General features: G+C 39.7%; 1 protein-coding gene across 1 annotated transcript in view; it reads right to left on the reverse strand.

The window, feature by feature from the left end:
• Positions 1–27,496, reverse strand: part of LOC139753083 (glutamate receptor ionotropic, kainate 4-like) — a 175,927-nt gene that overhangs the window by 98,380 nt on the left and 50,051 nt on the right. The window contains exon 3 of the mRNA XM_071669169.1: positions 7,202–7,443. Within this exon, the coding sequence (XP_071525270.1) occupies positions 7,202–7,443 (242 nt within the window). The remainder of the gene's footprint in view (positions 1–7,201; positions 7,444–27,496) is intronic.

Consider the following 27,496-nt stretch of genomic DNA (forward strand, 5'->3'; position numbering starts at 1 on the left):
ACTCTGTGCTTTGTGGATATTGTAGGGATCTTAGGAATAGAGGCCACAGCAGCCCTGAGGATGGTATTGGTTACATTATGACCTTTGTGTCAATGTCATCTACGGATATATCTAGGACGGCTTATCTTGAGAATGACCCCCAGTCTGCTTTCTTATAATTGAATCTAATCGGAGATAGTCTGGCATTATTGTTCCATGTATAAGAAAGACAGATTGGGAAATGGTCACTTCCCAAGGAGTCATCATAAGTACCCCAGGTGATGTCATTTAGTATATTTGGGGATGACAAAGATAGGTCGATGGCTGAGATGTTTCCTGTCCGATCATCTACACGAGTTCCACCGACCATCGTTCAGAGGAGCGAGATTAGAATTGATGATACAATTTACCATTTGTACCCATGAGAGTCTGCCCGTATACTTCCCCACTGATGATGATCACGTTGAAGTATCCAAGAATTAGTTTTGTGTCGGGTAATTGACTAAAGAGCAAAGTGAACTCATCATCATCAAGTGCATTGGAACCGGGACAGTAAATTGAACAACTGGCCAGGTACGTGTTATTGAATTTTACTCTGCATGCGACAACCTCTAGAGTAGAATTGAAAGTTACCCCTGTATGGGGTAAACTTCAGTGTACATAGATGGCTACCCGATGATCTTCATCTCTTCTATACGAGTGATAGCTATCTAAAACAGCACAATCTTCAACTGTATTGTTCAGATTGGTCTCTTGTAGACAAATAACGTCTGGCCTATATGATGCAAGCAACAGTGATAGTTGTGCTTGCTTATTCCTAAGACCTCTACAATTCCACTGAATGATACTGAATACGTTGGTTTAAGATTTCTTTAGCCGGCCAGCTTTGTGAACCCTTTTTTCGGACTTGAGTTAGTCCAAGGAGGAACGGGATCGGCTCCTGATAGTGTGTCGTCCGCCGATTTCACCGAGGAAAACTTCATCGAGGGAGACCTCCTCACTGGAGCCAATGGAACGACGACGTGCGACATAGTTTCTTTTGAAAGTTTCACTGAATTTGTTTTGTCCTCTTTCACATTTTTGGGTCTAACAGAGCAGGTGGCTTTTGAGTATGAGTCTTTGTGTCTTATTATCGTTAGAGTCAGTGTCAGTGCCGGTCTGATTCGTTAAAGGTTCGTCTGGAGTGGTGGGTCGTGGTTCAGTAGTTTGCATTGTCTGCGTGGCAATTGTAACCATGACCGGCTTACATTTCAATGCCGTAGCATAGGACTCATTGTGTTTGGGAGTCTGGTGAGTCTTCTTCACCCTATTCCTTTGCTTCACCATATGAAATGTTCTCCTCAGTCTTAACGTTGTAGACTTCCTTCTCAAACTTGTACCGAGGACATTCTCGGTACGAGCTTGGGTGGTTGCCACTACGGGTAACGCATAGTACCACTTTGGCTGTACAATTGTCAGCAGCATGGTCCTCACTGGCACACTTTCCACATCGAGATGAAAGAGTACAGGACTTTTCACTATGGCCAAACTTTTGACCTTTAAAGCATCGCAAGTGATTCAGTATGTGAAATCTCACGGCTACCTAAACATAATATACGGGAATATCCTTTGGAAATTTTGATTTTCCGAAAGTTATAGTGATCAGGTGGGTTATATGTCGCTCGCCGTCAATAAGTTTTGTGATAAGTCGAGCAACGATCACTTCCTCGTGTGTAAGTTCCTTCACTATGTCGTCCTCACTCATGCTCACGACATCATGACACAAGATTACTCCTCTGCATGACTTCATGGTCACTGGAATGGAAGCCACAACATCGTAAAAATGAAACTTTCTCAGCTTAAGTAAGTTTGCAACTTGATTTCAGGACTTAATTTTGACAAGGTCACCACTATCCAGTTTCCTTACCATTTCAACAGCACCAGCTTAAGCTAGGGTTGTTGAACCGGTCGCATGTAACAGGACAAATTCTGCATTTTTGGACTTTATGTTCAGCCTGGGTCGGTTACCACCACTACCCTCTACGGGAGTAGTGGTTGGCTTATCATAATCCATACTAGTGGGGCTAGGCAGATTCTGGGGTGGCGTACCGTCCCATACAAAAGGTACTTGCAGCACCTTATATCTTCTCTAAAAAAAAGTACGAGGCAGCTGACCAGTCAGACAAGCGCCCCAAAGTAAGGCCGGCCGGACGTACCAAGCTGGGTGGAGTTCTCCAGCGGTCACCTCTCAGTTGGGCGCAACAATTCTGTCCAACCAGCCTTCGTGAAATGTACCAGTGGTCCATCAACACCAGAAACACTGGTCAACACTCACTTGCATTGATAACGTCTTCAATAATGTAGGGAATTACGGCACCCAATTCGCCCGATTCGTAGTGGGCGGAGAGAGTGCGAGTTGATGATTACTTGAAAGTGAAAATTTTATATAGTGGTATTGATTATATGAAACACATTGTACAGTAATGATTATGTTAAATTATATATCTTGTATAGTGAAAATATCTTGAATCATATTGTACAGTATTAATGATCATATGAAACATCATTTGCAATTGTAATGTCTGTATGATACTATACATCTTTTATAGGAGTAATTACTGTATGAAACTATACATCTTGTACAGTACTGATGATTACATAGAACTTTACATATTTTACATCATCAACGATTATATGAAACTATATATCTTGTAGAGTAGTAATGAATGCATAAAACTATACACTTTTACAAAGTTAATGATTGTATAAAACTGTACACTTTCACAAAGTTAATGATTATATGAAACTATATATTTTGTTTAGTACTAGTGTTTATATGAAACATCTTGCACGGCAGTAAAGATCATATGACTTGTATATCTTTTACATTAGTAATGATTGTATGAAATTAAACATATTGTTTAGAAGTAAAGATTCTATGAAACATCTTGTACAGCAGTAAATATCATATGACATATATCTTTTTCATTAGTAATGATCATATGAAACTAAAAGTCTTGTACAATAGGAACAATTAAATGGAACATCTTGTACAGAGATAAGAATTATATGAAACATTTTGTACAGTAGTAATGATCATATGAAATATTTTGTACAGTAGTAACGATCATATGCAATTTTTTTTTACAGAAGTATTAATCATATGAAAAATCTCGTACAGTAGTGATATCTATATGAAATATCTTGTTACGTAGAAATAACTGTATGAAACTATATATCTTGTGCATTAATGACGAGATTATGAAACATAAGGTATGGTAGTAATGATTATATAAAATTACACATCTGATTATATACCATACATCTGATTACATGATACGTCATTTGCAACTGTAATTATTTTATGTAACAATAAGTATAATAGTAATGACTGCATGAAACTTTTTGAGCAGTAGTAATGATTATTTGAGATATCTTGTTCACTAGTATTGATTTTATATGAAATTATACAACGTTTATTGTAGAAAGATTGTATAAAACTATACTACTTTTGCAGTGGTAAAGATTATCATCATTATCATTATTATCATTGTTATCATTATCATTGTTATTATCATTACACTTAACCGCTGTCTCCTGCGTTAGCGAGGTAGCGCAAGGAAATAGACGAGGAATGGCCTAACTCACCCACATACACATGTATATACAAAAACGCCCACACACGCACATATACATACATATACAATTCACCGTATACATACATATACAAACACAGACATATACATATATACACATATACTTATTCTTACTTGCTGCCTTCATCCATTCTCGTCGTCACCCCGGCAAACACGAAATAGCATCATCCCCTCCTCCAGCGAGGTAGCGCCAGGAACAGACAAAAAAGGCCACATTCGTTCACACTCAGTCTCTACCTGTCATGTGTAATGCACCGAAACCTTTCCATGGTTTACCCCAGACGCCTTACATGCCCTGGTTCAATCCACTGACAGCACGTCGACCCCGGTATATTACATCGTTCCAATTTACTCTATTCCTTGCACGCTTTTCACCTTCCTGTATGTTCAGGCCCCGATTGCTCGAAATCTTTTTCTCTCCATCCTTCCACCTCCAATTTGGTCTCATGCTTTTCTTTCTTCACTCCACCTCTGACACATATATCTCTTTGTCAATCTTTCCTCACTCTTTCTCTCCATGTGACCAAACCATTTCAAAACACCCTCTTCTGCTCTCTCAACCACACTCTTTTTATTACCATACACCTCTCTTACCCTTTCATTACTTACCCGATCAAAACATCTCTAAACACAAACATTTCACACATTATATGAGGGCATATTATTTGTACAGTAGCTAAGATTACATGAGACTATACTTTTTGCAGTGTTCATGTTTGTATGAAACACCATGTACAGTGGTATTGATCATATGAAACTTTACATCTTGTAAAGTAGTAACTATGCTATGAAGCTGCACATCTTCTTGTGCAGTAGTAATGATCATGTGAAATGATTCCTACAGAAGTAAAGATTATAAATCATATAAGACTGTACATATTACACAGTGAGATATCATATGGAACTATAAGTGTTGCACATTAGTAATGATTATATGAAACTATACATCTTTTGCGGTCGTAATGATTATGTGAAACTATATATGTTTACATGAGTTTGCATGAGAAAGACAGACAACAGGAGGCTTGATTGGCCCACGACTGAGTTGTCCGGTAACCAAACAAACAAACAAACAAACAAAACAAACAAGGAGTTTAACTTAGCAAGAAAATGTAATTCCACTCAGCAGTTTTTTAAGCTATCACCGACTACCCGCTGCTGCACATTAACTTCTACCATCCCGTTAACGCAGTCGTTTGTTTATTTCTGACGTTTCTCTCAGAATATACCTGAATTTATGAAATATTTGGCTAAACGACTTTTGAAAGTATCTATAGTCTTATCATTCACCACATCTGACGGTAACTTATTCCAGTGTTCAACGCACTTATAGGAAAAGAAGCTTTCTTTCCAGGTCCCTACTACATCTTTTAATTTTGAATTTTATTACATTTGTCCTGATAACCGTATTGTTGTAGTATAAAAGATCTTCGTGATTTACTTCATCGAACTTATTCAGATTTCTTAACACTAGGATTAAATCGTCGCGAAGTCTACGACATTTAAGTGAAAGGAGATCCAATCGTTTTAACCTCTCTTCGTATGCCAGATTTCTAAGAGATGAGATTAATTTTGTCGCGAATCTTTGTACTTGCTTTATTTTTTCTTCGTCTTTTTTATAGTTCGGGGACCGAAATTGGACTGCACATTCAAGATGTGATCTGGCTATGAAGCCTAACATTTTGATTGCCTTTCTTACTTACTGTTTGACATCGTTTAATGTACTTCAGATTGTTGCTAATGATAATTCCAAGGTCTATTTCTTCATTTACTTTAGTTAGAGACTTTCCGAGTAGGCTGTAGTCGTAACGTATACTCTTGTCTCCAAAGTGCATAACTTTACACTTGTCTACATTAAACTTCATTTGCCATCTGTCTGACCACTCTGCTAGTACGGTAAGATATCTTTGAATCATTTCGCACTTCTGCCTGTTTATAGCTCTACCTCCTTGTTTAGTATATTCAGCCATTTGGAAATCTTAGATATGAGACCGAGTTCTAGGTCGTTCATGTGCATTATGAAAAGAATTGGGCCAAGGACCAACCCCTATGGCACACCACTCGTTACGTCTAGCCAGTCTGAGGCTTCACCGTTTAATACTACACCATACTTTCTTCCGGTAAGCCAGTCTCTGATCCATGTACGGAGTTCTTCACCGATTCCATGTGCTTTGAGTTTATGTAAAAGTCTCTTGTGAGGTACTTTATCAAAAGCCTTTCGGAAATCTAAATATACTACATCACACGGCACTTTTTCGTCCCATTTTTGATCGATAACGTTATAGAATTCCAGCAAATTCGTCTAGCAGATCTTTTATAGCGGAAACCGTTTTAATTGTCCGATATGATTTTGTGATCTAGGAACATGACAACTTTATCTCGTACTATTTTTTCCGTCGTTTTACCTATCACTGACGTAAGGCTGATTGGGCGGTAGTTCAAGGCACACATTTTGTATTTTCTATATATATGAGTAACGTTTGCTAGTTTCTAGTCAGTTGGCACCCGACCATCCGATAGAGATTTGTTGAATATTTTGGTTATTGGGTATATCAACTATCTCCTGACCTTTATTGAAAACCTTGGAGCTAAGTTACTTGGGCCGTTGAACTTGTTATGGTATTATTGGTCCGAGTGTTTAAGTTCTTCAGAGCTCTTATTTCTCTAACCTTCATTTTCATTGGTTGCGGTATTTGAGAGATTTCTTCAGTTGTGAATACGAAGCTAAAAGAATGATTTAGCATGGTTGCCATTTCAATGTGTGTCATGTTCGTTCCGTAAAGGTCCAATTCCTTCATTTACTGTCATCCTTGTCTTAGGCATTTGAAGATTACTTAGGATTATCCCTAACTTTGAAGGAAATTATTTTTTCTTCCCCGCATCTACTCTGTCTTATGACCCTCATACACTCTCTCTGGATTTTGATTAATTCCTGGTGATTTGCATCGGTTCCCATTGATTTGAATTTCTTATGTGTTTTTCTCTATTGACAAATTAGTCCTGTTCTCTTATTCATCCATGATGGTTTTGAAATATTGCAAGTTCTCTTTATGAGTCGTGGAATATGTTTAATTTCAATCTCCGGTAGTGTGTTTTTAGAATTATTCCACAATGCCTCTACTGTGTGAACGTCAAGAAGTATTGAAAATTGGTACTGCAAATCTATTGTCAAGTGTTTTCAAAGTTTGCTTGCCTGTACTCTGGGATAAAGAGTTTGGTGTCATCTGTTTTACAATATAAATCTATTTCTAATGAGATCTGTTTGATAAACTTTCGCCTACTTTGAAGGAGTAGATTAAGTTTGTGTCACAAGATTATTTTTCATTCTGATGGCAGCGACAGTTCAGATTAAAGTAAGTTTTCGAAAGGGACAACAGCCTAAATCAATGTATAGCAAGTCGTGTGAATACCTTCATTGATCTAATAGCAGGGGATTCCTTGACCTTATCATTTTGATAAAATCAACCCAAGAAAAACAGTATAACCAACTTTTCTGATATGAAACAAAATGTTTTTTGCTCGAGTTCAATCATATAACTATGTAATATCCTCTTTAGCAAACACACCCGTGTAAGATTTCGTGTTACCTGTAAATGGTCTCAGAAGGGCGAAGCGTCGTGGCAGAGTTCCAGGCTTTCGTGACACTATAAGTAATGGATCATAACTGTAGATCCTGGAGTGGGATATGACCTTCATCCTGGAGGGTGATGGTGTCAGGTTTAGGGAGAAGTCTGCCTGTTCATGCTGGAGGGTTCCCACGATTCCAGAGAAGTTCCCACCACCCAGTGGAACTCCCCAGGTACCATCCCATGGCTCACGCACTTCGTACCTAAAGGATATCAGTTGATCCAGTAATGAAATAAGAACACGTCTCACTTTGCATTTCAACACTTCTCAGCGTTGAAATCCACAAATTTCATGCTATTTGATGAATGTAGTAAATTTTATGATATCTTCTGATATATATATATAGGGAAAATGATTTGGTAAACAGAGAAGAGGTAGTGAAAGCTTTGCGGAAGATGAAAGCCGGCAAGACAGCAGGTTTGGATGGTATTGCAGTGGAATATATTAAAAAAGGGGGTGACTGTATTGTTGACTGATTGGTAAGGTTATTTGATGTATGTATGACTCATGGTGAGGTGCCTGAGGATTGGCGGAATGCGTGCATAGTGCCATTGTACAAAGGCAAAGGGGATAAGAGTGAGTGCTCAAATTACAGAGGTATAAGTTTGTTGAGTATTCCTGGTAAATTATATGGGAGGGTATTGATTGAGAGGGTGAAGGCATGTACAGAGCATCAGATTGGGGAAGAGCAGTGTGGTTTCAGAAGTGGTAGAGGATGTGTGGATTAGGTGTTTGCTTTGAAGAATGTATGTGAGAAATACTTAGAAAAGCAAATGGATTTGTATGTAGCATTTATGGATCTGGAGAAGGCATATGATAGAGTTGATAGAGATGCTCTGTGGAAGGTATTAAGAATATATGGTGTGGGAGGAAAGTTGTTAGAAGCAGTGAAAAGTTTTTATCGAGGATGTAAGGCATGTGTACGTGTAGGAAGAGAGGAAAGTGATTAGTTCTCAGTGAATGTAGGTTTGCGGCAGGGGTGTGTGATGTCTCCATGGTTGTTTAATTTGTTTATGGATGGGGTTGTTAGGGAGGTAAATGCAAGAGTTTTGGAAAGAGGGGCAAGTATGAAGTCTGTTGGGGATGAGAGAGCTTGGGAAGTGAGTCAGTTGTTGTTCGCTGATGACACAGCGCTGGTGGCTGATTCATGTGAGAAACTGCAGAAGCTGGTGACTGAGTTTGGTAAAGTGTGTGAAAGAAGAAAGTTAAGAGTAAATGTGAATAAGAGCAAGGTTATTAGGTACAGTAGGGTTGAGGGTCAAGTCAATTGGGAGGTGAGTTTGAATGGAGAAAAACTGGAGGAAGTGAAGTGTTTTAGATATCTGGGAGTGGATCTGGCAGCGGATGGAACCATGGAAGCGGAAGTGGATCATAGGGTGGGAGAGGGGGCGAAAATTCTGGGGGCCTTGAAGAATGTGTGGAAGTCGAGAACATTATCTCGGAAAGCAAAAATGGGTATGTTTGAAGGAATAGTGGTTCGAACAATGTTGTATGGTTGCGAGGCGTGGGCTATGGATAGAGTTGTGCGCAGGAGGATGGATGTGCTGGAAATGAGATGTTTGAGGACAATGTATGGTGTGAGGTGGTTTGATCGAGTGAGTAACGTAAGGGTAAGAGAGATGTGTGGAAATAAAAAGAGCGTGGTTGAGAGAGCAGAAGAGGGTGTTTTGAAGTGGTTTGGGCACATGGAGAGGATGAGTGAGGAAAGATTGACCAAGAGGATATATGTGTCGGAGGTGGAGGGAACAAGGAGAAGAGGGAGACCAAATTGGAGGTGGAAAGATGGAGTGAAAAAGATTTTGTGTGATCGGGGCCTGAACATGCAGGAGGGTGAAAGGAGGGCAAGAACAGAGTGAATTGGAGCGATGTGGTATACCGGGGATGACGTGCTGTCAGTGGATTGAATCAAGGCATGTGAAGCGTCTGGGGTAAACCATGGAAAGCTGTGTAGGTATGTATATTTGCGTGTGTGGACGTATGTATATACATGTGTATGGGGGGGGGGGGGGCCATTTCTTCGTCTGTTTCCTTGCGCTACCTCGCAAACGCGGGAGACAGCGACAAAGTATAAAAAAAAAAATATATATATATATATATATATATATTGGAAAGGATCACAATTTTGCGAGTGATCAAGATATTCCTATGAGTCCACGGGGAAAATGAAACACGAAAAGTTCCCAAGTGCACTTTCGTCTAATAATCACATCATCAGGGGAGACATAAGAGAGAAATATAACAGTCAGTTGATATACATCGAAGAGACGAAGCTAGGACGCCATTTGGTAAACATGTGATTCTCCAAAATATACAACGAGCGTTCATAAACTTATCATTTTACAAATCTTATCAACAATAAAGTTATCTAATTTGTATAGACCATCACTAATATTAAGATTATATTCTCCCTTTTAATAATAATTTCACTTTGCTTCCAATGTTGCTTAAATCATTTAATGTAAATGTTGCCTTTAGCAACAATAATACTATAAAGAATATCTTAATCAGGAATTCACCAGAAAATTCTCTTGTTTACATCTATAAAGTCCCTTGTGGAAACTGTGATAAATTTTATGTTGGTCAGACTGGTAAGGATCTTTCTGTTAGACTTAAGCAAAATGAATATAGTATAAGAACGGGAGAAGAATGAAATGCCTTTTTTAATCATGTTAAAGACTATGAACATTGTATTGACTGTAGTAACGCCATCTCAGTTATTAACTCTAACTCTATTACCAAGAGAAATATCATTGAATCTTCTATTATTAAATACACAAGGACTTATAATCTTAATATTAGTGATGGTCTATACAAATTAGATAACTTTATTGTTGATAAGATTTGTGAAATGATAAGTTTATGAACGCTCATTGTACGTTTTGGACAATCACATGTTACCAAATGGCGTCCTAGCTTCGTTTCTTAGATGTATATCAACTGACTGTTATATTTCTCCCTTGTGTCTCCCCTGATGATGTGATTATTACACGAAAATGCACTTGGGAACTTTTCGTGCCTCATTTTCCCCGTGGACTCATAGGAATATATATATATATATATATATATATATATATATATATATATATATATATATATATATATATATATGTATATATATATATATATATATATATATTTTTTTATTATTATACTTGGTCGCTGTCTCCCGCGTTTGCGAGTTAGCGCAAGGAAACACACGAAAGAAATGGCCCCCAACCCCCCATACACATGTATATACATACGTCCACACACGCAAATATACATACCTACACAGCTTTCCATGGTTTACCCCAGACGCTTCACATGCCTTGATTCAAGGCATATAGAGGATGTGTGGATCAGGTGTTTGCTTTGAAGAATGTATGTGAGAAATACTTAGAAAAGCAAATGGATTTGTATGTAGCATTTATGGATCTGGAGAAGGCATATGATAGAGTTGATAGAGATGCTCTGTGGAAGGTATTAAGAATATATGGTGTGGGAGGCAAGTTGTTAGAAGCAGTGAAAAGTTTTTATCGAGGATGTAAGGCATGTGTACGTGTAGGAAGAGAGGAAAGTGATTGGTTCTCAGTGAATGTAGGTTTGCGGCAGGGGTGTGTGATGTCTCCATGGTTGTTTAATTTGTTTATGGATGGGGTTGTTAGGGAGGTAAATGCAAGAGTTTTGGAAAGAGGGGCAAGTATGAAGTCTGTTGGGGATGAGAGAGCTTGGGAAGTGAGTCAGTTGTTGTTCGCTGATGATACAGCGCTGGTGGCTGATTCATGTGAGAAACTGCAGAAGCTGGTGACTGAGTTTGGTAAAGTGTGTGGAAGAAGAAAGTTAAGAGTAAATGTGAATAAGAGCAAGGTTATTAGTTACAGTAGGGTTGAGGGTCAAGTCAATTGGGAGGTGAGTTTGAATGGAGAAAAACTGGAAGGAAGTGAAGTGTTTTAGATATCTGGGAGTGGATCTGTCAGCGGATGGAACCATGGAAGCGGAAGTGGATCATAGGGTGGGGGAGGGGGCAAAAATTCTGGGGGCCTTGAAGAATGTGCGGAAGTCGAGAACATCATCTCGGAAAGCAAAAATGGGTATGTTTGAAGGAATAGTGGTTCCAACAATGTTGTATGGTTGCGAGGCGTGGGCTATGGATAGAGTTGTGCGCAGGAGGATGGATGTGCTGGAAATGAGATGTTTGAGGACAATGTGTGGTGTGAGGTGGTTTGATCGAGTGAGTAACGTAAGGGTAAGAGAGATGTGTGGAAATAAAAAGAGCGTGGTTGAGAGAGCAGAAGAGGGTGTTTTGAAGTGGTTTGGGCACATGGAGAGAATGAGTGAGGAAAGATTGACCAAGAGGATATATGTGTCGGAGGTGGAGGGAACGAGGAGAAGAGGGAGACCAAATTGGAGGTGGAAAGATGGAGTGAAAAAGACTTTGTGTGATCGGGGCCTGAACATGCAGGAGGGTGAAAGGAGGGCAAGGAATAGAGTGAATTGGAGCGATGTGGTATACCGGGGTTGACGTGCTGTCAGTGGATTGAATCAAGGCATGTGAAGCGTCTGGGGTAAACCATGGAAAGCTGTGTAGGTATGTATATTTGCGTGTGTGGACGTATGTATATACATGTGTATGGGGGGGGGGGGGTGGGGCCATTTCTTTCGTCTGTTTCCTTGCGCTACCTCGCAAACGCGGGAAACAGCGACAAAGTATAATAAAATAAAAAAAATAAAGAATATATATATATGTATATATATATATATATATATATATATATATATATATATATATATATATATATATATATATATATATATATATATATATATATATATATATATATATATATATATATATATATATATCCCTGGGGATAGGGGTGAAAGAATACTTCCCACGCATTCCTCGCGTGTCGTAGAAGGCGACTAGAGAGGACGGGGGCGGGGGCCAGAAATCCTCGCCTCCTTTTATTTTTAGCTTTCTAAAATGGGAAACAGAAGAAGGAGTCACGCGGGGAGTGCTCATCCTCCTCGAAGGCTCAGACTGGGGTGTCTAAATGTGTGTGGATGTAACCAAGATGTGAAAAAAGGAGAGATAGGTAGTATGTTTGAGGAAAGGAACCTGGATGTTTTGGCTCTGAGTGAAACGAAGCTCAAGGGTAAAGGGGAAGAGTGCTTTGGGAATGTCTTGGGAGTAAAGTCAGGGGTTAGTGAGAAGAAGAGAGCAAGGGAAGGAGTAGCACTACTCCTGAAACAGGTGTTGTGGGAGTATGTGATAGAATGTTAGTAAATTCTCGATTAATATGGGTAAAACTGAAAGTTGATGGAGAGAGATGGGTGATTATTGGTGCATATGCACCTGGGCATGAGAAGAAAGATCATGAGAGGCAAGTGTTTTGGGAGCAGCTGAATGAGTGTGTTAGTGGTTTTGATGCACGCGACCGGGTTATAGTGATGGTTGATTTGAATGCAAAGGTGAGTAATGTGGTAGTTGAGGGAATAATTGGTATACATGGGTTGCTCAGTGTTGTAAAAGGAAATGGTGAAGAGCTTGTAGATTTATGTGCTGAAAAAGGACTGGTGATTGGGAATACCTGGATTAAAAAGCGAGATATACATAAGAATACGTATGTAAGTAGGAGAGATGGCCAGAGAGCGTTACTGCATTACGTGTTAATTGACAGGCGCGCAAAAGAGAGACTTTTGGATGTTAATGTGCTGAGAGGCGCAACTGGAGGAATGTCTGATCATTAACTTGTGGAGGCTAAGGTAAAGATTTGTTTTTTTTTTTTTTTTTTTTTATACTTTGTCGCTGTCTCCCGCGTCTGCGAGGTAGCGCAAGGAAACAGACGAAAGAAATGGCCCAACCCCCCCCCCCATACACATGTACATACACATGTCCACACACGTGTATACATACCTACACAGCTTTCCATGGTCCACCCCAGACGCCTCACATGCCTTGATTCACTCCACTGACAGCACGTCAACCCCTGTATACCACATCGCTCCAATTCACTCTATTCCTTGCCCTCCTTACACCCTCCTGCATGTTCAGGCCCCGATCACACAAAATCTTTTTCACTCCATCTTTCCACCTCCAATTTGGTCTCCCTCTTCTCCTCGTTCCCTCCACCTCCGACACATATATCCTCTTGGTCAATCTTTCCTCACTCATTCTCTCCATGTGCCCAAACCATTTCAAAACACCCTCTTCTGCTCTCTCAACCACGCTCTTTTTATTTCCACACATCTCTCTTACCCTTACGTTACTTACTCGATCAAACCACCTCACACCACACATTGTCCTCAAACATCTCATTTCCAGCACATCCATCCTCCTGCGCACAACTCTATCCATAGCCCACGCCTCGCAACCATACAACATTGTTGGAACCACTATTCCTTCAAACATACCCATTTTTGCTTTCCGAGATAATGTTCTCGACTTCCACACATTTTTCAAGGCTCCCAAAATTTTCGCCCCCTCCCCCACCCTATGATCCACTTCCGCTTCCATGGTTCCATCCGCTGACAGATCCACTCCCAGATATCTAAAACACTTCACTTCCTCCAGTTTTTCTCCATTCAAACTTACCTCCCAATTGACTTGACCCTCAACCCTACTGTACCTAATAACCTTGCTCTTATTCACATTTACTCTTAACTTTCTTCTTCCACACACTTTACCAAACTCAGTCACCAGCTTCTGCAGTTTCTCACATGAATCAGCCACCAGCGCTGTATCATCAGCGAACAACAACTGACTCACTTCCCAGGCTCTCTCATCCCCAACAGACTTCATACTTGCCCCTCTTTCCAGGACTCTTGCATTCACCTCCCTAACAACCCCATCCATAAACAAATTAAACAACCATGGAGACATCACACACCCCTGCCGCAAACCTACATTCACTGAGAACCAATCACTTTCCTCTCTTCCTACACGTACACATGCCTTACATCCTCGATAAAAACTTTTCACTGCTTCTAACAACTTGCCTCCCACACCATATATTCTTAATACCTTCCACAGAGCATCTCTATCAACTCTATCATATGCCTTCTCCAGATCCATAAATGCTACATACAAATCCATTTGCTTTTCTAAGTATTTCTCACATACATTCTTCAAAGCAAACACCTGATCCACACATCCTCTACCACTTCTGAAACCGCACTGCTCTTCCCCAATCTGATGCTCTGTACATGCCTTCACCCTCTCAATCAATACCCTCCCATATAATTTACCAGGAATACTCAACAAACTTATACCTCTGTAATTTGAGCACTCACTCTTATCCCCTTTGCCTTTGTACAATGGCACTATGCACGCATTCCGCCAATCCTCAGGCACCTCACCATGAGTCATACATACATTAAATAACCTTACCAACCAGTCAACAATACAGTCACCCCCTTTTTTAATAAATTCCACTGCAATACCATCCAAACCTGCTGCCTTGCCGGCTTTCATCTTCCGCAAAGCTTTTACTACCTCTTCTCTGTTTACCAAATCATTTTCCCTAACCCTCTCACTTTGCACACCACCTCGACCAAAACACCCTATATCTGCCACTCTGTCATCAGACACATTCAACAAACCTTCAAAATACTCATTCCATCTCCTTCTCACATCACCACTACTTGTTATCACCTCCCCATTTACGCCCTTCACTGAAGTTCCCATTTGCTCCCTTGTCTTACGCACCCTATTTACCTCCTTCCAGAACATCTTTTTATTCTCCCTAAAATTTACTGATAGTCTCTCACCCCAACTCTCATTTGCCCTTTTTTTCACCTCTTGCACCTTTCTCTTGACCTCCTGTCTCTTTCTTTTATACTTCTCCCACTCAATTGCATTTTTTCCCTGCAAAAATCGTCCAAATGCCTCTCTCTTCTCTTTCACTAATACTCTTACTTCTTCATCCCACCACTCACTACCCTTTCTAAACAGCCCACCTCCCACTCTTCTCATGCCACAAGCATCTTTTGCGCAATCCATCACTGATTCCCTAAATACATCCCATTCCTCCCCCACTCCCCTTACTTCCATTGTTCTCACCTTTTTCCATTCTGTACACAGTCTCTCCTGGTACTTCCCCACACAGGTCTCCTTCCCAAGCTCACTTATTCTCACCACCTTCTTCACCCCAACATTCACTCCTCTTTTCTGAAAACCCATACTAATCTTCACCTTAGCCTCCACAAGATAATGATCAGACAACCCTCCAGTTGCACCTCTCAGCACATTAACATCCAAAAGTCTCTCTTTCGCACGCCTGTCAATTAACACGTAATCCAATAACGCTCTCTGGCCATCTCTCCTACTTACATAAGTATACTTATGTATATCTCGCTTTTTAAACCAGGTATTCCCAATCATCAGTCCTTTTTCAGCACATAAATCTACAAGCTCTTCACCATTTCCATTTACAACACTGAACACCCCATGCATACCAATTATTCCCTCAACTGCCACATTACTCACCTTTGCATTCAAATCACCCATCACTATAACCCGGTCTCGTGCATCAAAACCGCTAACACACTCATTCAGCTGCTCCCAAAACACTTGCCTCTCATGATCTTTCTTCTCATGCCCAGGTGCATATGCACCAATAATCACCCACCTCTCTCCATCAACTTTCAATTTTACCCATATTAATCGAGAATTTACTTTCTTACATTCTATCACATACTCCCACAACTCCTGTTTAAGGAGTATTGCTACTCCTTCCCTTGCTCTTGTCCTCTCACTAACCCCTGACTTCACTCCCCAGACATTTCCAAACCACTCTTCCCCTTTACCCTTGAGCTTCGTTTCACTCAGAGCCAAAACATCCAGGTTCCTTTCCTCAAACATACTACCTATCTCTCCTTTTTTCACATCTTGGTTACATCCACACACATTTAGGCACCCCACTCTGAGCCTTCGAGGAGGATGATCACTCCCCGCGTGACTCCTTCTTCTGTTTCCCATTTTAGAAAGTTAATACAAGGAGGGGAGGATTTCCGGCCCCCCGCTCCCGTCCCCTCTAGTCGCTTTCTACGACACGCGAAGAATACGTGGGAAGTATTCTTTCACCCCTATCCCCAGGGATAATATACATATATATATACATATACACACACACACACATACACACACATACGCACATACCCACACACACACACACATACATATATATACATATGAAAAATGTAAGAAACAATTTAGAAACAAACTTTTAGCTTGAAATGAATGAAAAAAATGAATGTCACATAATGGTTCAACCTCTGGCTATGGAAAAGGAAATGTACAATTTATTCACACAAACGTAAATAGCAGTTCTCATCAATTTCACCACTGTATCAATAAGCTTCAATGTCTAAGCTACATTTTTCTCCAACTTCACTATTTTCTTGTCGAAAACACCATGCATGAAAACTATCACTCCAGTAACACAACTATAAACATTTACTTCCCCTTTAAAAGTTCTGGGGAAGTCTGTCTCGATACACTGCGGCGAGGCGACGCGACGCTGACACAATCACTGTCACAATATCACTTCTGCCTCCTCAAGTCAATCTCTCAGCCACAGTGCAGGCCTTCATCGTTGAAATCGGTCTTGCCTTCAGACGTCTTATCGATGTCTCTCATGGTAACTCCAGCGGACGCGTCCAGCACCACCCACTCTGCACATCTTACTATCTTCACCTCAGAACGCTGCTATGGTTGCGAGTAGTTCTCCTCCTTGTCCGAGCTCTTATTTTTCTAATAGAATTGTTAAGGCCATTTTGAAAAATGTCCAGCGCAAGTAGCCACTAAAGTTGCCATCATTCTTGTCCAGGTCATCGAAGATCCTCAGTATAACTTCTTTATCCAAATAGATGGCAGTAATAACCCCTTCGATGTCCTCCATTTCTTATCTCTTTCTCGTGAAAAACGGTTATGATCACAACAACAAAAGATTTGTATGGGTTTTCAAAAAAGAAGAGTGAATGTTGGGGTGAAGAGGGTGGTGAGAGTAAGTGAGCTTGGGGAAGGAGACTTGTGTGAGGAAGTACCAGGAGAGACTGAGTACAGAATGGAAAAAAGTAAGAACAATGGAAGTAAGGGGAGTGGGGGAGGAATGGGATGTATTTAGGGAATCAGTGATGGATTGCGCAAAAGATGCTTGTGGCATGAGAAGAGTGGGAGGTAGGTTGATTAGAAAGGGTAGTGAGTGGTGGGATGAAGAAGGAAAATTATTAGTGAAAGAGAAGAGAGAGACATTTGAACGATTTTTGCAGGGAAAAAATGCAATTGAGTGGGAGATGTATAAAAGAAAGAGACAGGAGGTCAAGAGAAAGGTGCAAGTGGTGAAAAAGAGGGCAAATGAGAGTTGGGGTGAGAGAGTATCGTTAAATTTTAGGGAGAATAAAAAGATGTTCTGGAAGGAGGTAAATAAAGTGCGTAAGACAAGGGAGCAAATGGGAACTTCAGTGAAGGGCGCAAATGGGGAGGTGATAACAAGTAGTGGTGATGTGAGGAGATGAAGTGAGTATTTTGAAGGTTTGTTGAATGTGTTTGATGATAGAGTGGCAGATATAGGGTGTTTTGGTCGAGGTGGTGTGCAAAGTGAGAGGGTTAGGGAAAATGATTTGGTAAACAGAGAAGAGGTAGTAAAAGCTTTGCGGAAGATGAAAGCCGGCAAAGCAGCAGGTTTGGATGGTATTGCAGTGGAATTGATTAAAAAAGTGGGTGACTGTATGGTTGACTGTTTGGTAAGGTTATTTAATGTATGTATGACTTATGGTGAGGTGCCTGAGGATTGGCGGAATGCGTGCATAGTGCCCTTGTACAAAGGCAAAGGGGATAAGAGTGAGTGCTCAAATTAGAGAGGTATAAGTTTGTCGAGTATTCCTGGTAAATTATATGGGAGGGTATTGATTGAGAGGGTGAAGGCATGTACAGAGCATCAGATTGGGGAAGAGCAATGTCGTTTCAGAAGTGGTAGAGGATGTGTGGATCAGGTGTTTGCTTTGAAGAATGTTTGTGAGAAATACTTAGAAAAGCAAATGGATTTGTATGTAGCATTTATGGATCTGGAGAAGGCATATGATAGAGTTGATAGAGATGTTCTGTGGAAGGTATTAAGAATATATGGTGTGGGGGGCAAGTTGTTAGAAGCAGTGAAAAGTTTTAATCGAGGATGTAAGGCATGTGTACGTGTAGGAAGAGAGGAAAGTGATTGGTTCTCAGTGAATGTAGGTTTGCGGCAGGGGTGTGTGCTGTCTCCATGGTTGTTTAATTTGTTTATGGATGGGGTTGTTAGGGAGGTGAATGCAAGAGTTTTGGAAAGAGGGGCAAGTATGAAGTCTGTTGTGGATGAGAGAGCTTGGGAAGTGAGTCAGTTGTTGTTCGCTGATGATACAGCGCTGGAGGCTGATTCATGTGAGAAACTGCAGAAACTGGTAAATGAGTTTGGTAAAGTGTGTGAAAGAAGAAAGTTAAGAGTAAATGTGAATAAGAGGAAGGTTATTAGGTACAGTAGGGTTGAGGGTCAAGTCAATTGGGAGGTAAGTTTGAATGGAGAAAAACTGGAGGAAGTAAAGTGTTTTAGATATCTGGTTGTGGATCTGGCAGCGGATGGAACCATGGAAGCGGAAGTGAATCATCGGGTGGGGGAGTGGGCGAAAATCCTGGGAGCCTTGAAGAATGTGTGGAAGTCGAGAACATTATCTCGGAAAGCAAAAATGGCTATGTTTGAAGGAATAGTGGTCTAAACAATGTTGTATGGTTGCGAGGCGTGGGCTATGGATAGAGTTGTGCTCAGGAGGGTGGATGTGCTGGAAATGAGATGTTTGAGGACAATGTGTGGTGTGAGGTGGTTTGATCGAGTAAGTAACGTAAGGGTAAGAGAGATGTGTGGAAATAAAAAGAGCGTGGTTGAGAGAGCAGAAGAGGGTGTTTTTAAATGGTTTGGGCACATGGAGAGAATGAGTGAGGAAAGATTGACCAAGAGGATATATGTGTCGGAGGTGGAGGGAACGAAGAGAAGTGGGAGACCAAATTGGAGGTGGAAAGATGGAGTGAAAAAGATTTTGAGTGATCGGGGCCTGAACATACAGGAGGGTGAAATTCGGGCAAGGAATAGAGTGGATTGGATCGATGTGGTATACCGGGGTTGACGTGCTGTCAGTGGATTGAATCAGGGCATGTGAAGCGTCTGGGGTAAACCATGGAAAGTTCTGTGGGGCCTGGATGTGGAAAGGGAGCTGTGGTTTCGGGCATTATTGCATGACAGCTAGAGACTGAGTTTGAACGAATGTGGCCTTTGTTTTCTTTTCCTAGCGCTACCTCGCACACATGAGGGGGGAGGGGGATGGTATTCCATGTGTGGCGAGGTTACGATGGGAATGAATAAAAGGCAGACAGTGTGAATTGTGTGCATGGGTATATATGTATGTGTCTGTGTGTGTATATATATATGTACATTGAGATGTATAGGTATGTATATTTGCGTGTGTGGACGTGTATGTATATACATGTGTATGGGGGTGGATTGGGCCATTTCTTTCGTCTGTTTCCTTGAGCTACCTCGCAAACGCGGGAGACAGCGACAAAGCAAAATAGATAAAAATGTATATATATATATATATATATATATATATATATATATATATATATATATATATATATATATATATATATATATATATATATATATATATATATATATATTTATATATATATATATATATATATATATATATATATATATATATATATATATATATATATATATATATATATATATATATATATATATATAGACATATATATATATATATATATACATATATATATATATATATATATATATATATATATATATATATATATATATATATATATATATATATATATATATATATATATATATATATATATATATATATATATATGTACATACACGTCCACACACGCTCATATACATACCTATACATCTCAACGTATACATATATATACACACACAAGCGTGTACATATATACACATGCACATAATTCATACTGTCTTCACTTATTCATTCCCGTTGCCACCTCGCCACACATGAAATGACAACCCCCCACCCCCGCATGTGCGTGAGGTAGCACTAGACACAGGTAGCACAGACAACAAAGGCCACATTCGTTCACACTCAGTCTCTAACTGTCACGTATAATGCACCGAAACCACAGCTCCCTTCCTACATCCAGGCCCCACAGAACTTTCCATGGTTTACCCCTAGACGCTTCACATGCCCTGGTTCAATCCATTGACAGCACGTCTACCCCGGTATACCACATCGTTCCAATTCACTCTGTCCCTCTCACGCCTTTCAGACTACTGTATGGTCAAGCCCCGATCCCTCAAAATCTTTTTCACTCCATCTTTCCACCTTCAATTTGGTCTCCCACTTCTCCTCGTTCTCTCCATCTCTGACACATATATTCTCTTGGTCAATCTTTCTTCACTCATTCTCTCCATCAGACCAAACCATTTCAAAACACGCTCTTCTGCTCTCTCAACCACATTCTTTTTATTACCACACATCTCTCTTACCCTTTCATTACTTAATCAAACCGCCCCGCACCACATATAGTCCTCAAACATCTCACTTCCAACACATCCACCCTCCTCCACACATCTCTATCTATAGCCCACGCTATAAAGCGTTATTAGATTATATGTTAATTGATAGGCGAGTGACTTTTGGATGATATTCTTAATAGTACTATTGTTGCTGAAGGCAACATTTACATTGAAGAATTTTAGCAACATAGGAAGTAAAGTAAAATTATTGTCAAAAGATAGAGCTAAGATATTCTTGGTGTCAGTGGGAGGGTTGGGCTTAACTCTATAAAATGATTTCTTTGCTAACTTAAGGGATTTATCAATGAAAAATCTATGGTATTTTAACTTAGAACCAATAGAATACATTTTCTCAAACTCATCATCAATATACTCAGGACTGTAAATACGTAATGCACTAAGGAACATAGATTGAAAAGATGATGATTTATATCTGTCTTGTTGAGATGAGTAATAATGGATATATGAGCATACATTGGTAGGTTTTCTGTACATGCTAAACGTAAGCTTATTTCCTTGCCTATGGATCATGAAATCTAAAAACGGTAACATACCAGTATTTTAATTTTCTACAGTAAATTTGATGGAAGGTACTAAATTGTTAAGCAAGGGGAGAAATGTTTGTAGATTTTTATTTGATGGCCTAAACACAAAATACATTATATACATACCTAAATCAAATTGCATTAGAAGGTAAGATATTCTTTTGTAATTTTGTTTAAAAAAATTCCGTATAAAGATTACTTAGTACAGGTTAAAGAGGGTTACCCATTGCCATACCAAATTTTGGAGCATAGCAATCACAATTGAATTGAAGTACACAGTCTTTTATACACGATTGTATTAGTTCAATGAAAACAGAATTTGAAACAGGTAATGAATATCATCTAAAAAATCAGATAAATATTCTAAAAGGTCATCAACTTGAACTTTTGTGAAAAGTGAGGAAACTATGTGACATCAACACAGCTGGCTTCCCGGTCTTATTGCAATTTAGAGAAATACAGTGATTTATCTAATGATAGAATTAGTACCTGTACGGGTTTAGTGTATGCCAGTTTGTAAAAACCAGTGGAACCTTTTTTGCCCTAAAAGATCTATAAGAGCTATTAACACCATAAAAAAAGGCAATGATGTACATATCACTAAAACACATAAGGCTAACACTGTTGTGATTATGGACAAAAGTAAATATTTATCTAAAATGAATGATCTTTTAAATGATGACAAAACATATTTTAAGCTCAGCAAGAATCCCCTAGAAGCAGTTAATTTTCATTTCAATAAAGAACTGAAGTTGTTGTTGAGAGGTAATGGTTCGCTCATCAAAAATTTGTCATCTTTGTCCCCTTCATTGCCATATATGTATGGACTTATCAAAACACATACACAAAATTTTCCAGCAAGACCTATAGTGAGTTCACAAGGCTCCATCACATATAAATTGTTAAAAAAAATATTGGTTTCTTTATCAAGCCCTTTGCTAGGTAAGACAACAATTCCTAATACCATGACCAATGTAGATCTAGTTAACAAGCTTCACAAAATCAATGTTGATTTTGATTTCAAACTAGTTAGCTTTCATGTTTCCTCACTTTTCACAAAAGTTCCAGTTGATGACCTTTTAGAATATTCATTCGACATTTTGGATGATATTCATTTACCTGTTACAAAATCTGTTTTCATTGAACTGATAAAATTGTGTATAAAAGACTATGTATCTCATTTCAGTAGAGTTCATTATGCTCAAAAATTTGTTATGGCAATGAGTAACCCTCTTTCGCCTATACTAAGTAATCTTTATATGGAATTTTTTGAAACAAAATTACTAAAGGATATCTTACCTGGTAATGCAATTTGGTTTAGGTATGTTGGTGATGTTCTTTGTGTATGGCCAACAAATGAAAATTTACAAACATTTATCCCCATACTTAACAATTTAGTACCTTCCATCAAATACACTGTAGACAATGAAAATAATAATATGTTACCATTTTTACATTGCATGATCCATAGGCAAGGAAACAAGTCTAAGTTTAGCATATACAGGAAATCTACCAATGTATGCTCATATATCCATTATTATTCATCTCAACATGAGAGAGTTAAATCATCATTATTTCAACTTATGTCCCTTATAGCATTACATATTTGCAGTACAGAGTATACTGATGGTGAGTTTGAGAAGATATGTTCTGTTGGATCTAAGTTAAAGTACGCTACATCTTTCATTGATAAATCTCCTAAGTTAGCAAAGACATCATCTTATAGAGTTGAGCCCAATCCTACCACTGAAGCCAAAAATGTTTTAGTTCATGATTTTAATAATAATTTTATTTTACTCCCCATGTTGCTCCAATCCTGTAAGGTAAAGGTCGCCCTCAGCAATATACTTAAAATTTATTTTATTTATTTATTTTGCTTTGTCGCTGTCTCCTGCGTTAGCGAGGCAGTGTAAGGAAACAGACGAAAGAATGGCCCAACCCACCCACTTACACATATACATACATACACGTCCACAAATGCACACATATATACCTATACATCTCAACGTATACATATATATACACACACAGACATATACATATATACACATGTACATAATTCATACTGTCTGCCTTTATTCATTCCCATCGCCATCCCGCCACACATGAAATAAAAAACCCCCTCCCCCCTCATGTGCGCGAGATAGCACTAGGAAAAGACAACAAAGGCCGCATTCGCTCACACTCAGTCTCTAGCTGTCATGTAATAATGCACCGAAACCACAGCTCCCTCTCCACATCCAGGCCCCAAAGAACTATCCATGGATTAACCCAGACGCTTCACATGCCCTGGTTCAATCCATTGACAGCACGTCGACCCCGGTATACCACATCGTTCCAATTCACTCTATTCCTTGCACGCCTTTCACCCCCGATCACTCATAATCTTTTTCACTCCATCTTTCCACCTCCAATTTGGAATCCCACTTCTCCTCGTTCCCTCCACCCCTGACACATATATTCTCTTGGTCAATTTTTCCTCACTCATTCTCTCCATGTGACCAAACCATTTCAAAACACACTCTTCTGCTCTCTCAACCACACTCTTTTCATTACCACACATCTCTCTTACCCTATTATTACTTACTCGATCAAACCACCTCACAACACATATTGTCCTCAAACATCTCATTCCCAGCACATCCACCCGCCTTCGCACAACTCTATCCATAGCCCACGCCTCGCAACCATTGTTGGAACCACTATTCCTTCAAACATACCCATTTTTTTCTTTCCGAATTTTCTGTTCTAGACTTCCACTCATTCTTCAACGCTCCCAGAACTTTCGCCCCCTCCCCCGCCCTATGATTCATTTCGCTTCCATGGTTTCATCCGCTGCCAAATCCACTCCCAGATATCTAAAGCACTTCACTTCCTCCAGTTTTTCTCCATTTAAACTTACCTCCCAGTTGACTTGTCCCTCAACCCTACTCTACCTAATAACCTTGCTCTAGTTCATATTTAATCTCAGCTTTCTTCTTTCACACACTTTACTAAACTCAGTCATCAGCTTCGGCAGTTTCTCACATGAATCAGCCACCAGCGCTGTATCATCAGCGAACAACAACTGACTCACTTCCCAAGATCTTTCATCCACAACAGACTGCATACTTGCCCATCTTTCCGAAACTCTTACTTTCACCTCCCTAACAACCCCATTCATAAACAAATTAAACAACCATGGAGACATTACAAACTCCTGCCGGAGACCTACATTCACTGAAAACCAATCACTTTCCTCTCTTCCTACACGTACACATACCTTACATCCTCGATAAAAACTTTACACTGTTTCTAACAACTTGCATCCCACACCATATATTCTTAATACCTTCAACAGAGCATCTCTATCAACTCTATCATATGCCCCCTCCAGATCCATAAATGGTACATACAAATCCATTTGCTATTCTAGGTATTTCTTACAAGCATTCTTCAAAGCAAACACCTGATCCACACATCCTCTACCACTTCTGAAACCACACTGCTCTTCACCAATCTGATGCTCTGTACATGCCTTCACCCTCTCAATCAATACCCTCCCATATAATTTCCCAGGAATACCCAACAAACTTATACCTCTGTAATTTGAGCACTCTTATCTCCTTTGCCTTTGTACAATGGCACTATGCAAGCATTCCGCCAATCTTCAGGCACCTCACCAAGAGCCATATATACAGTAATAACCTGACCAACCAGTCAACCATACAGTCACCCCCTTTTTTGATAAATTCCACTGCAATACTATCCAAACCCGCTGCCTTGTCGGTTTTCATATTCCGCAAAGCTTTTACTGCCTCTTCTCTGTTTATCAAATAATTTTCCTTAACCCTCTCACTTTGCACACCACCTCGACCAAAACACCCTATATCTGCCACTCCATCATCAAACACATTCAACAAACATTCAAAATACTCACTCCATCTCCTTCTCACATCACCACTACTTGTTATCACCTCCCCATTAGCGCCCTTCACTGAAGTTCCCATTTGTTCCCTTGTCTTACGCACTTTATCTACCTCCTTCCAAAATATCTTTTTATTCTCCCTAGAATTTAATGATACTCTCTCACCCCAACTCTCATTTGCCCCCTTTTTCAACTCTTGCACCTTTCTCTTGACCTCCTGCCTCTTTCTTTTATACATCTCCCACTCATTTGCATTATTTCCCTGCAAAAACCGTCCAAATGCCTCTCTCTTCTCTTTCACTAATAATCTTACTTCTTCATCCCACAACTCACTACCCTTTCTAATCTGCCCACCTCCCAGGCTTCTAATGGCACAAACATCTTTTGCACAAGCCATCACTGCTTCCCTAAATACATTTCATTCCTCCCCCACTCCCCTTACCTCCTTTGTTCTCACCTTTTTCTATTCTGTACTCAGTCTTTCATGGTACTTCCTCACACAAGTCTCCTTCCCAAGCTCACTTACTCTCACCACTCTTTTCACTACATCATTCTCTCTTCTTTTCTGAAAACCTCTACATATCTTCACTTTCGTTTCCACAAGATAATGATGAGACATCCTTCCAGTTGCACCTCTCAGTACATTAACTTCCAAAAGTCTCTCTTTATCGCGCCTATTAATTAACACGTCATCTAATAACGCTCTCTGGACATCTCGCCTACTTACATAAGTACACTTATGTATATCTCTCTTTTTAAACCAGGTATTCCCAATCACCAGTCCTTTTTCAGCACATAAATCTACAAGCTCTTCATCATTTCCATTTAGAACACTGAACACCCCCATGTACACCAATTATTCCTCAATTGCCACATTACTCACTTTTGCAAACAAATCACCCACCACTATAACCCGGTCTTGTGCATCAAAACTACTAACACACTCACTCAGCTGCTCCCAAAACACTTGCCTCTCATGATCTTTCTTCTCATGCCCAGGTGCATATGCACTAATTATCACCCATTTCTCTCTATCCACTTTCAGTTTTGCTCATATCAATCTAGAGTTTACTTTTTTGCACTCTATCACATACTCCCATCACTCCTGTTTCAGGAGTAGTGATACTCCTTCCCTTGCTCTTGTCCTGTCACTAACCCCTGACTTTAGTCCCAAGATATTCCCAAAACACTCTTCCCCTTTACCCTTTAGCTCCGTTTCACTCAGAGCCAAAACATCCAGGTCCCTTTCCTCAAACATACTACCTATCTCTCTTTTCTTCTCATCTTGGTTACATCCACACACATCTAGACACCCCAGTCTGAGCCTTCGAAGAGGATGAGCACTCACCGCGTGACTCCTTCTGTTTCCCCGTTTAGAAAGTTAAGATACAAGGAGGGGAGGGTGTCCAGCCCCCCGATCCCGTCCCCTTTAGTCGCCTTCTACGACACGTGAGGAATGCGTGGGAAGTGTTCTTTCTCCCCTATCCCCAGGGATAATGATACTATAAAGAATATCTTATTCAGAACTTACCTGATAATTCTCCTGGGTGAATCTATAAAGTGCCTTGTAGAAATTGTCATAAGTTATATGTTGGGCAGACTGGTGATGATCTTTCTGTTAGACTTAAGGAATATAAGTATAGTATAAAAACGAGACAAGAAACAAATGCCTTGTTTAATCACGTTAACAACTATGATCATTGTATTGACTGGAGTAAAGCTATCTCAGTTATTAACTCTAACGGCAGTACCACGAGATATAGCAGTGAACCTTCTATTATCAAATACACAGAGAATTGTAATCTTAATATCAGTGAAGTCTATATGAATTGGATAAGTTTATTGTTCATAGAATATATAAATAGATCCCCTTCTTGTCCACATAATAAGTTTATGATACGCTCGTTGTCTATCTTGGAAAATCACATGTTTACCAAATGGCGTCCTAGCTACGTCTCTTCGTTGTTTATCACCTGACTTTTGTATTTCTCTCTTGTATGTCCCCTGATGATGTCGCTGTCTCCCGCGTTAGCGAGGCAGTGCAAGGAAACACGAAAGAATGGCCCAACCCACCCACATACACATGTATACATACACGTCCATACACGAACATATACATACCTATACATCTCAATGTATACATATACATACACACACAGACATATACATATATACACATATACATAATTCATACTGCCTGCCTTTATTCATTCCCATCGCCACCCT

The sequence above is a fragment of the Panulirus ornatus genome, chromosome 14, assembly GCF_036320965.1.
Source record: "Panulirus ornatus isolate Po-2019 chromosome 14, ASM3632096v1, whole genome shotgun sequence".
Classification (NCBI taxonomy): Eukaryota; Metazoa; Arthropoda; class Malacostraca; order Decapoda; family Palinuridae; genus Panulirus; species Panulirus ornatus.